This window comes from Staurois parvus, unplaced genomic scaffold, assembly GCF_062004578.1.
Source record: "Staurois parvus isolate SC_StPar_1 unplaced genomic scaffold, SC_StPar_1.0 ptg000175l, whole genome shotgun sequence".
Classification (NCBI taxonomy): domain Eukaryota; kingdom Metazoa; phylum Chordata; class Amphibia; order Anura; family Ranidae; genus Staurois; species Staurois parvus.
This window is the reverse complement of record NW_028317971.1, coordinates 1,292,749-1,305,750: the sequence shown is the minus strand read 5'-3', so window position 1 is coordinate 1,305,750 and position 13,002 is coordinate 1,292,749. Positions and strand designations below refer to the sequence as shown.

At 41.5% G+C, this 13,002-nt stretch overlaps 1 protein-coding gene across 1 annotated transcript in view; it reads right to left on the bottom strand.

Moving 5' to 3' along the window:
- The window catches only part of CEP41 (centrosomal protein 41), a 61,618-nt gene that overhangs the window by 24,578 nt on the left and 24,038 nt on the right, over positions 1 to 13,002 (bottom strand). Inside the window, exons 3-5 of the mRNA XM_089676866.1 lie at positions 9,730 to 9,777; positions 2,089 to 2,150; positions 456 to 528 (exon numbers count right to left, since the gene is read on the bottom strand). Coding sequence (XP_089532992.1) covers positions 456 to 528; positions 2,089 to 2,150; positions 9,730 to 9,777 — 183 coding nt within the window. The remainder of the gene's footprint in view (positions 1 to 455; positions 529 to 2,088; positions 2,151 to 9,729; positions 9,778 to 13,002) is intronic.

The window sequence follows — 13,002 nt, the reverse complement described above, 5'->3', positions numbered from 1 at the left end:
CACATGGTAATGACAGCGGGATCAACAACACGAAAACTTCCCAACCCATCAAGCTGGGTTTTCTTCATTTTACACATCTCCGCTCCATACACGGTTAAAATCATGGGAGAAGAATTTTCATTAAATTCAATGTTGTGAATCTGTTGGTAAGTAAGCAATTAACAGATATTACCCAAAAGAATAGCCCTAAGCCCCTTTTCTGAAGATTTGTAATGCTTGATGGGTTAATACACCTACAACGTGGACACAAAAATTGTGCAGTAAGAAACCAGTATTATATTGCCAGGCTTGTTATAGAAAAGGCATCTGGGAATAAAATGTGCTGGGAGTCGAAATGTAGTTAATGAAATAAGTTGAAAACATAGTTCATGAAATGTGCTGTAGCATCATCAGTATTTTCTCCAGGGAATCAAATGACTGACATTCAATACGTAAACTGTTTAAATTTTTATTACCTTCCAGCCTCCGCAGCTCCTCACTGGTAATTTCAGCATCGCTCTCTTCTGACACAGATGCCACTTGAACTACCTGTATATGATATTATATTACTAAGACTTTTTTACTCTTCATTCAGCAGGGCAGATCATCCCAGTAAGGGAAGAAGAGTGAAAAGGAAATTTGAACAATGATGTTGAACTCTCACAATTGCTATGCCTCATCTTATTAAAGAAATTTTAAAGCAGGCCATCACCCAAATTGCCAATAACAAAAATAGAGAGGTTGTGAAATTGCAATTTAAAACAACATTTGTACAGTTACAGGTAGGTTTTTAATTTCCTTGAAGGCCGTATTGTTTTTCTCCTCTTCACTCTTATCTTGGAGGCCTTTTTCACTAATGGCAGAATATAATCTCTTCCTTTACTTCTGGAATAGTATTCCTGCTCCCCATGAAAATGCATAGGTAAATCCTGCGCCTGAACACTCAGAGATCTGACAGTATACGCCCATTCAGGGGGGGGGGGGGGAAACACCTTCTCTCCCTGTGATCTCACAAGATTTTGCTAAATATCACAGGTTACAGGTGAGCTCTCCTAGGAATCACTGGTGACATAGCCTTTCCATAAGCCAGTTGTGAGGCCCTGGCTACATCACCAGTGCCTCAATAGTAAAGGAAGGGGAATGCAATTAATAAAGGTTTGGTTTAGCAATTGACTTGCAGATGTTTTGTGAACAGCATTCCCAGGTGCACGCACCTACAATTTTTAGCTTTGGGGTGAAAAGACCACTTTAAAGTGCACCTAAGCTTTGATGGGTAACTCCTTGAAAATCAATTGCCGCAGAAAAACAAATAAAATGACTAGATGTGCAGCATTATAGGTGCCTTGCTATGACGGGCAACTCCTTGAAAATCAATTGCCTCAGAAAAACAAATAAAATTTCTAGATGTGCAGCATTATAGGTGCTATAAGTGCCCTGCATATGATGGATAACTCCTTGAAAATCTTTTTTCGCAGAAAAAACAAATACAATTACTATTTGTGCAGCATTATAGGTGCTGCAGGTGCCTTGCTATGTTGTCTAATGGCATCAATCTGCATGACTGTGTTTTTTTTTTTTTATCTTTCAGAGATCATCATCTTAATTGAAGATTTGTCTTACCAAACCCTTTAAATCCTATGTAACTGTTCACACTGCACATGTGCTGTGTTTTTAAAAGTCTTGCATGCTGCATCTTTGGGGCAGCTTTTCAAAAGCGTACCAAAAAGGCACCTTCAACTGTAAGTCAATGGGAACGCATCAAAAGCACATCAGTGTGAAAGGGCCCTAATAGATTTCCTTGCTGCAAACGTAGTATAGTATGTGGCTTGACAGTAATAAAGGGAGTACTACCATTTTGAAAGTCAATAGGACAGTAAACAGAGTTCAACTGTCAATTTGGAAGGTGTGCTTTTGTACATACATTGCCCATCAAATGACAATCTTCAGCCTTCTAAACTGCTGACGCATCCCTGTTACAGTATGTATTTTGTGCATCCCAGAAGCACCACTCTACTTGATAAACTACATATTATTAGGAGAACTGTAAATCGAGTAAAAATTTTTAAATAAGAGGTAACTTGAGGAAAAACAAAATGGTACATTACGCACTAGCTGAGCGAATGTGGTAACCTTGATCCTCTTGAAAAGTTCATCCTTTTTATATCTGTAATCTAGAAAAAATAGGAAGAAAAAAGTTTACTACAATTTAATGCTAGGTTTCTTTTTGACCACTACAACAACAAGCTACAAATAATTGATGAGACATAAAGAAATCCAAGTTAACACACTAACACACACATATGTGTGTTCATATATCTGTGGAAAAGCATAATGAGTTATAAAGAGATTTCCTTTTAAGATATTTAAAGTGTCTGTAAACAAGTATACTTGAACAGATCGTTAAAACATTTGGCAATACAAGTCAAGGTGCACATATTCAATTAAAGTCATTGTACAATGTCCGTTCATACTGGTATTACTGTACTGTTCCATCTCCTATCTCTTGCATTTTCAGTATTTTAAATAATTCTAACAAATTAAAGTTTAGAGATGCATCTGGCCCTGGGTTGTGAGAACCAAATAAATACATACATGATAAATATATAAAATGACAATGAGCAGCATTACTCAAAAAATCTATTGCAAATTAATTCCCCTTCTTTATAACATTGCCACTGCTGTATCACCAGGACTGGAAAGCTGAAAGCCTAAATAGTGCGGTCTGCTTAGTTGAAACAACCCCAACAATAATAACCATTCTAAATATCTGTACGGTTCAGCCTGGGGATACAAGTGTAAATTCATAATTAGTTTATAAAAGGTTGCCATTTTGAAGTTTAACATTTCTGAAGAAGTGTGAAAATGCATTTCAAACAGCAAATTAAAAACCATTTATTGCACATTTCATTCATTTCGAGCATACATACATTCTAAAGCTCCACCTTGGCAGTTTGCCCCTCTGCAATTTAAGACTGGAACACATCTTCAATAAGCAGCCATTCAGCCATATAATAAAATACATGCATCTACCCACAACAGGGGAGCCTATTAGATCTCTAAGTTAATAATGTAACATTAGATGATCAATCACATAAAAGTCTAAGGCAGAGAGATTACCTGGTTCTGTTTGACAGAAAGCTTCATCAGAGCTTTGAGACATTATTGATGAATTGGGTACATATACACCAGCAAAAGCAGAATCTGGTCTGTAGATGGAACCAACTCGGCAGGACTGTGAAAATGGAAAGAATGGCCTTAACCTTGTTCCTCATTCACTCATTATGCCTCGCCAGAGACAGTCAGACCCATTGTGCTGCCTTTTATCAGATTTGTATACTTTCAGACATCATATTCCCTCTGTTGTTCTCATAAGACAGAATTACTGTACTTGGGGGTTTGATTACACATGGATAGGGGGGTACCCTTACCAGGTGTTACAAAAGTAGCTATTCTAGTATCCCTGGAAGCTTTAGATTATACAGCACATGGGAAGAGACAAAGATCTGTGTGTGCTCAATCCTCTCCTGCACAAGAGTATAAAAATAAAAAGAAATTTGATGAGCACCTAGGGAATTTAATTCAACAAAACAGTGTCTGTCAAGAAGAATGCAGGAATATTACTGGATATACTGAACAGAAATATTATAATGACCTGGAAAATCTGATTTCCAGTTAAACTTACAAAATATGGACAATTTTTTTGGATGGATTGTGAGAGAAAATAACAGGATGCTGATAGATGATCTGCAAGCTAGGAAATCTTTTATTGACCAGCACATTATCTTCAGGAGAACTTTACATGCGGACATGTAAATTTATGCCTTCTCCATTTACAGCAATGGCATGTGTGACAATCATGAGGCCTGAAAACCCCAAACTGATGGGGGAAGTTAGGTTGGACACCTTCACTTCACTAAAATTTGCAAGTGTGTACTAGACATTTAGATTTAAATCTGTTGCTTGTGGTCCCAGCCAGGGACATATTTTTTTTAAAGATATGCTCTCTGACCCCCCCCAACTCCACATCAGAACACAATCAAAGTGCATACTCGAACTGTTCAGCGCAGACCTTCCATTAAGCTTCAAAGAATGTCTATTCGGCATCATAACAGCACTAATAATACTTTTAGCTGTAATGTTCACAGTTGTTATTAGTACTTAGATAAATCACACAAACCCAGAGATTTGCAATGAGCATGTTAGAATCCTGTCATTAAAACCTAGTTCACAGCACCTCTGACGCGATCCAGGCTTGTTTAATTTAAACCCATTAGGTCCTTTGCACATGGGGCTGTTTAGGAGCAGTGCATTTTCATGTGCCAAAGAGGGAAAGATACAGCATCCAGCCCCACTACAGGTGCAGCTGGACGCTGTACCAAGTGGTACTCTATTGTACCCCCGGTGCGGAGCGCGTTTTGCACGGGCACGAGATCCCATTCATTTGAATGGACTCCCGTCCCCGTGACACGCAGGGAAGAAGTCTCTGCACTTCTTTGGAAAACGCAGCCCGCACGGGAACCTCGGTTCCCAGTACGGTTGTGTTTTCCAGTGCGGGCAGCGTACCATTAGAACTAATGGCATCCGCCCGCAGGTCCGCATTTCTCTGTGCGGGTGGTGCGGCTGCACGGATCTTCATGCAGATCCGCAGCAGCACCACCCGCACAGATGTGAACCTAGGGTTAGAGTACCTGTGCATGCAAAGACGAAAGTCCAGAACACAGGTCTACGACTGACTTTGACAGGCTACCTGCACCTGTCACTCCCTGGCACACAAAAAACACTGGAAAGGACACACTGCTCCTAGACAGCCCAGTATACAGAGGGCCTTAGGCAGACATCTTCTAAGCCGACAGTCTATTGATAGCATTGCAACCTTCAATTAGAAAAACATTTTATGGCATGCTGTAAATGTTTTAGCTATCAGCCAACCATATTCATGTCTGTTTATTTCTCACTGCAAAACACATTACTCATAAATCCTGACATGAAAAAATTACCTTAATAACAAGAATACAGTATATCTGGATGTATAAGAACATACCAGTCACATGAATACCAAGCACCCCTGTATTGAGAGGTGCAGGAAGCTAGTGAGGCACATTACTCTGAGGAAGGCACTGATAAGAGGTATACTATATGTGATCTTGTTCGAAAGGCAGTGTCATGCTGGATCATAACATATGATTGATTAGATTGTAGCATGTGGTCACAGAGAAATATTGATACAGTTAGGAAAAAACTATCTGAAGGCAGGCCCGGATCTAGGGGCATGCTGGGGTGGACTGTGCTCCCCTCCCATATATCTGAGAGTGCATCCACTAATCCATGAGACTTGATGGGGACTATTGATGTAAGAGGGGCTCTGATGGTAGTGGGCACTCTGATGTGGACACTTTATGTAACGGGCACGCCGATAAGGATACCTGATGTAAAGGGGACTCGCATAGAAACCTAAAATGTAAGGGGAGACTGATGAGGGCTCCTGATGTGAGAAGGGACCCTGATAAGGACACCTGATATAAGGGGGGGAGGATCTGTTTAATAATCCTAATCTAATGACAGCCTATTACATACTATCATTCCCTGTTCACTCCTGCCCCACCTCTGCGCTACCTGTCAAATGCTTTTTCTGGGTTGTGACTCATGGTACAGAAGTGTGCGGAGTTACCAGGGAATAATGGCTCCCTGCATCTCTGTCACACTATTGACATCATGCCCCGACTTTTTTTTTTATTGCACCTCAAGATCAGATATGCTAGATCCAGCCCTCTCTGAAGGAGGGTATGCTGAACTACCATGAAAAACTTCCACACATGTAAGCCTTTCCTCAGACCCTTTGATGGGTGATGTCATTTGGGTAAATGCCTTCCACATGGTTCTAAAAGAATGGCTTCATATACAGCTCAGGAGCTCCCATTCATCCCTGAAACTACACAGGTGGCAAGTCATTTTGAGGGCAAATTACTCTGATACAAAAAGATCAGACCTGTGCTACACTGAACCAGACTCTGCTGGCACAAAAGACCTGCAAACATGTTAAAGAGGAACTTTACTCTTTTTTCTTTCCCTCTTACCTGTCCTGCTAGGTTGTCCTCAAAAACATACATGACCAGTGAATATAGCGTTGCCTGGTATAACCTGCTGCTCAAACTGGGCATGCCGGGACCCATGCTGCCATCTCCTCTTCTAATGTCATCAGTGGTTCAGCTGTCCCTTCCAGGTTCTAGCAGCTGACCCCCTGATGGTGACGAGATGCGCATGTGCAGTGTACATGGACAGTGCCCCAAAATCTCCTGGGATGTATAATGTAAGTATCCCAGGAGATTTTGGGCAGGGAGAGGTTACGCCCTTCTCGCCTAGGTAAGAAAAGTCAGAAGTGCAAAGTCAGGTCCAGCAAAACAGCTATATGGGAGATGCATTTTTTGTTTTCAATGATCGATTGTATAATTGGAAGGAATCAAAACTTGTGGCCTTGAGTGGTGATGGCTAGGCTCTAGTGTCACCAACTAGATCAGACCCTGGGTTGCCCTGAGCACTGGGATACCTTTGGCTGTGTACCACTCAGAAGGATTATGACATTTGCTATCTTTTTGAAAACACAAGCCATCACTATCACTTGCCACAGATGCAGCGGGCTTGTTATCGAACACCAGGGCTGAGAAGCAAAACTGGAAGACCTGATAATCCAGGACCAGCTATTACACATCTTACCTGCAGAAGTTCGAGACTTTGTGTTACAGCACAAGCCTATGTCTGCCACATTTGCAGCAGAATTGGCAGATACCTACATCAACACTTGGGTATATGATCACTGTAGGGCTCCTACTATTGGCTAGAAAAGAGGGAAATCACCAGTGCCAACCCCTGTTACACCCTGAGCCAAGCATCCACAGCTTCTGGTAAAAAGTCAGCATCAGCTGATTCCAGCAAAAGCTCTACTTGTGGCAAGCCTGGAAACTTCAGAACCAATTATCCTCAGCAGAAAACCCGGACATCACCTGGCCACCTCGCCAGCACCATTTCTTCTGTAATGCTTGAAAAGTGAGGTGCAACAATACCAATCTGCAGCCTGTTGTCCTGGGTAACCAAACCGTTAATGGCTTCGGAGAGACCAGTGTCTAAATCATGCTTAAATGCCCTTAGCTAGTGGAAAAAAATATCCTTACCCTTAGTGGAGCCGAGGGAACCCACGTGTACCTTGTGCATGGGTTTCCATCATTGAGGAGGGTAAAAAATGGGATGAGTGAGGCTGAAGTCTTTAAAGATATTCCCATGCCGGTCTTGTTAGGCTCAAATCTGGGGACAACCAGGTTTCACCATCTGCACATACCAAGGTACTGCGTAAAGATCCACTGAGGGATGGACAGAGGGAGAAGGGAAGTGGGGGAGAAATGCGGTGGGTCTCCTGAGGAAGGAGAGGAGACCACCTTGCTTGCACAGTTACCCAACTCATGCATTGATATTGACAAGGTAGCCTCTGATGTTAATGACAACTTGCTGGCAGTGTTAGTTGTCATGCATAGCATCGTCAAAGTGGTTTAGGCCCACCCTTTGGTCAAAGTGCAGGGGGATGGTACTCAAAGTCCGTTCCTGCTCTGACCCAGGAGATTCTGTCTCTGTTGAGCCTCCACTACTGTCCTTGTTTGCCACAGGACAATTGGCATGTACTTGTAGTGCTGCCTTTGGCAAAGCTCTGCAGGCTGACCAAATGAGAGGGAGCACATCCTTTCCTTAGGACAGACTCACTTTAAAATGATTACAAAATCCTTGCAGTCAGCCATGAGACCTTCTCCTGAGAAAATTGAATTTTTAAACATTTTTTTTGGTATACTGTGAGAATGAGAACAAATTTGACTGCAAAAGTAGAAATATAAACTTTAAACTCCTGGGATGTCAGTATTCCTGCAGTCCTCAGTGGTCTATTTGCAAGGGAGTGAGAGGGTGCTCATATATGAATCTACTGTTTCAAAGCAATGCAAAAGGTAAAGTAAGTACGTAATTCCTCTAGCCTAATAATGTAAAATGTTTAAAACATTTAGACTTTTATTTTTCCATAATTATAATGATGAATACTTTCCAGTGCAGCTTTTAATCTGAGGTTTTTAATTCCTTACTGTTAATAGGCCTTATGTCTGTTGAATTGATGATTTATGATTTACCAATATTCATAGGTTCAATGAAACATGATAAAGCAGAAGGCACAGTACATAGTTAGTCTGGCTGAAAAAAAAAACAAAAGTCCATCCAGTTCAACCATAAAAATAATTAAATAAAAGTTATAATCCTACACCCACAGTTGATCCAGAGGAAGGAAAAAAAACCCAGCAAAGCATGAACCAATTTGCTCCTGCAGAGGAAAAAATTCCTTCCTGAGCCCACGAGAGGCAAATCGAATATTCCCTGGATCAACTTTACCTATAAATGTTAGTATCCAGTTATATTCTGTGTATCCAAAAAATAATCCAGGCCTTTTTTAAAACAATCCACTGAGCTGGCCAGAACCAACTCTTAAAGGAGTCTATTCCACATTTTCACAGCTCTTACTGTGAAGAAATCTTGTCATGTTTGGAGATTACATGTCTTTTCATCCAGATATTAAGAGTGCCCCTTGTCCACTGTGATGACCTCAGGGTGAATACCTCTACACCAGGGGCGGACTGACCATTTGGAAACTCAGGCACTGCCCGAGGGCCCAGGGTCAGTAGGGGGCCCCATAAGATGCCCCTGGTACCTTTTTCATAGGCTTTTTTGAGTTTGGGCAAGGACACGGGCCTCATGATCCCATATTGCCTGGGGGCCCCATGAGTTGTCAGTCCGCCCCTACTCTACACCGAGTTCACTATATGAACCACTGATGTATTTATACATGTTGATCATATCGCCCCTTAATCTCCTCTTAATCTCCTCTTCTCAAGAGAGAATACATTTAGTTCCTCTAAATCTTTCCTCATAGATGAGCTCCTCCATGTCTCTTATCAGTTTGGTTGCCCTTCTCTGTACTTTCTCCAGATCCCAAGTATTCTTTTTGTGAATTGGTGCCCAAAATTGAACTGCATATTCCATATGAGGTGTTACTAATGATTTGTACAGGGGTAATATGATATCTCTCTCTCTCTGGAGTCTATACCTCTTTTAATACAAGAGAGGATTTTGCTCACTTTAGAAACCGCAGCTTGGCATTGCATGCCATTATTAAGCTTGTGATCTACCAGAACTCTCAGATCCTTCTCCACCATTGATTCCCCCAGTTGTACTCCCCCTAGTATGTATGATGCATGCATATTCTTAGCCCCCAAGTGCATAACCTTACATTTATCAACATAAACCTCATTTGCCACATAGTTGCCCAATTAAACAGTGCATTGAGGTCGGCTTGTAAATTGGAGACATCCTGTAAGGATGTTATTTTACTGCACAGCTTGGTGTCATCTGCAAAGATTGAAATGGTATTTTTAATCCCAGTCCATATATTGTTTATAAATATAAAAAGTAAGGGCCTCAACACTGAACCTTGGGGTATACCACTGACAACCCTAGACCATCCACAGTATGAATCATTAACCACTAATCTCTGAATATGATCTTTTAGCCAGTTTTCTATGCATTTACATACGGATTTTTCCAAGCCCGTAGACTTTACCTTACACATTAGCCGTGTGGGGAACTGTGTCAAACGCTTTTGCAAAATCCAAGTCTAAGGTAAAAAAAATTAACGAATAAAGCAGTATTTCATAATGGTATTTTACTTACTTCTCTTCATTTCTTCAATCCGTTCCAAATACTTTGTCATGCTGCTACCTGGTGAGAAAAACATAGAAACTGAGCTTAACCTCCAACCAGACGTTTTTCCTTGACAACTGATTATTGCAAAAGACAATGTTACTTTTCATGCCACTGTTATGAGAAGCCTACAAAGGCTAAAACAAATGCCAATGTGTCCAGGTGTGGGGGACTGGTAATGTGCCCCCTTTTTTGCTTATATTATCACTAAAATTCCTATTCTGGAACCTTAGCGGATCCCATCACTGGACAGTGAACAGGAAGTGTCTATATCATATGGTCAATAACCGATACCCAAAAAAGGATCCTGCCTTCTGTACACAGAAGTAGACAGAGGACTTGGCACCAGCACATCATGTGACTGCAAATTTAGTGGAGGAAAAGAGGGCATCTAGGTAGTTTCTTTTTGCATACCAGCAATTAATTTAAGAGTGGTTAAGAGAGGGGGGGAGCAAGCCCAGAATGCAGCATTAAAAGCCAAGTTCACCTTTTGAAATAAATAAATAAAAAAAAGATTACACTTTATTTTGTAAGTAACACATGTGCATTTATTATTTTTTTCTAAGGAGCCTGCAGAGTATTGCACCCACAATCAGCAATATCCCAATGATAATGGGTGCAATATCAGACTCTGTTGGAACTATTCTGTGCTTACAGAATTAAACTGTAAGGCCTGAACTTATCATCTCTACATAATGTAATATGGGCATGCTGGACGCCATTTTCTTCTTTATATTCTATTAGCATCCAAGGTGAATTTAAGTCATGGTTCTGAACAAAGACCCTAACATCAGACAGTCTCAGTTTCTTACAGCATACTTTCCCACATTGTAAATTTGGGGGGTATGAATATACCAGATAGTCACGAGATAAGGACTGATCATGGTACCAATTTGCAAGATTAATTGAGAAGGCCTTGTCTTGGACTTGGAACAATGGACAAAACTGTTCACGATGATTTTTTTTTTTTTTTGTCATCAACATCTGGAAAAGAGTTCATATTAAAAATGTACCTTGTATATGTTTTTTTATTTATTATCTATCTAGTATTTCCCAGAATGAATACACCCCTCACATTTTTGTAAATGTTTATTCTATCTTTTCATGTGAAAAACTGGAGAAATTACACTTTGCTGCAATGTAAAGTAGTGAGTGTACAGCTTGTAGAACAGTGTAAATTTGCTGTCCCCTCAAAATAACTCACACAGCCATTAATGTCTAAACCGCTGGCAACAAAAGTGAGTACACCCCTAAGTGAAAATGTCAAAATTGTGCCCAATGAGTGTTGCCAGCATTGCTGCAAAGGTTGAAGGAGTGGGGTCAGCCTGTCAGTGCGCAGACCATACGCCGCACACTGCATCAAATTGGTCTGCATGGCTGTTGTCCCAGAAGGAAGCCTCTTCTAAAGATGAAAGCCTACAGTTTGCTGAAGACAAGCAGAACCATGTCCTGTGGTCTGATGAGACCAAGATAAACTTATTTGGTTCAGATGGTGTCAAGCGTGTGTGGAGGCAACCAGGTGAGGAGTACAAAGACAAGTGTGCCTTTCCTACAGTCAACCATGGTGGTGGGAGTGTCATGGTCTGGGACTGCATGAGTGCTGCCGCCACTGGGTAGCTACAGTTCATTGAGGGAACCATGAATGCCAACATGTACTGTGATATACTGAAGCAGAGCATGATCCCCTCCCTTCGGAGACTGGGCCGCAGGGCAGTATTCCAACATGATAACGACCCCAAACACACCTGCAAGACGACCACTGCCTTACTAAAGAAGCTGAGGGTAAAGGTTATGGACTGGCCAAGCATGTCTCCAGACCTAAACCCTATTGAGCATCTATGGGGCATCCTCAAACAGAAGGTGGAGGAGCGCAAGGTCTCTAACATCCACCAGCTTGTGTTGTCGTCATGGAGGAGTGGAAGAGGACTCCAGAGGCAACCTGTGAAGCTCTGGTGAACTCCATACCCAAGAGGATTAAGGCAGTGCTAGAAAATAATGGTGGCCACACAAAATATTGACACTTTGGGCTCAATTTGGATATTTTCACTTAGGGGTGTACTCACTTTTGTTGCCAGCAGTTTAGACATTAATGGCTGTGTGTTGAGTTATTTTGAGGTGACAGCAAATTTACACTGTTATACAATCTGTACACTCACTACTTTATATTGTAGCAAAGTGTCATTTCTTCAGTCTTGTCACCATCTATATTAATTGGTTTTAGCAATTAATACATACTGGTATATATTATGGCTACATATTGGTATACAGTGAGGAACTGAAGTATTTGAACACTATGCGATTTTGCAAGTTCTCCCACTTAGAAATCATGGAGGGGTCTGAAATTCACATTGTAGGTGCAATTCCCACTCAGAGACAGAATTTAAAAAAAAAATTCAGGAAATCACATTGTATGATTTTTAAAGAATTTATTTGTCTTGCACTGCTGAATATAAGTATTTGAACACCTGAGAAAATCCATGTTAATATTTGGTACAGAAGCCTTTGTTTGCAATTACAGAGGTCAAACGTTTCCTGTAGTTCTTGACCAGGTTTGCACACACTGCAACAGGGATTTTGGCCCACTCCTCCACACAGATCTCCTCTAGATCTGTCAGGTTTCGGGGCTGTCGCTGAGCAACACGGAGTTTCAGCTCCCTCCAAAGATGTTCTATTGGATTTAGGTCTGGAGACTGGCTAGGCCACTCCAGAACCTTGATATGCTTCTTACGGAGCCACTCCTTGGTTATTCTGGCTGTGTGCTTTGGGTCGTTTTCATGTTGGAAGACCCAGCCACGACCCATCTTCAATGCTCTGACTGAGGGAAGGAGGTTGTTGCTCAAAATCTGACAATAAATGGCCCCATTCATCCTCTCCTTAATGCAGTGCAGTCGTCCTGTCCCCTTCGCAGAAAAGCACCCCCAAAGCATGATGCTACCACCCCCATGCTTCACAGTAGGGATGGTGTTCTTGGGATGCCACTCATCCTTCTTTTTCCTCCAAACACGACGAGTGAAGTTTAGACCAAAAAGTTCTACTTTGATCTCATCTGACCACATGACTTTCTCCCATGCCTCCTCTGGATCATCCAGATGGTCATTGGCAAACTTCAGATGGGCCTGGACATGTGATGACTTGAGCAGGGGAACCTTCCGTGCAATGCATGATTTGAAACCATGATGGCGTAGTGTTCTACCGACAGGGACCTTTGAAACTGTGGTCCCCGCTCTCTTCATGTCATTGACC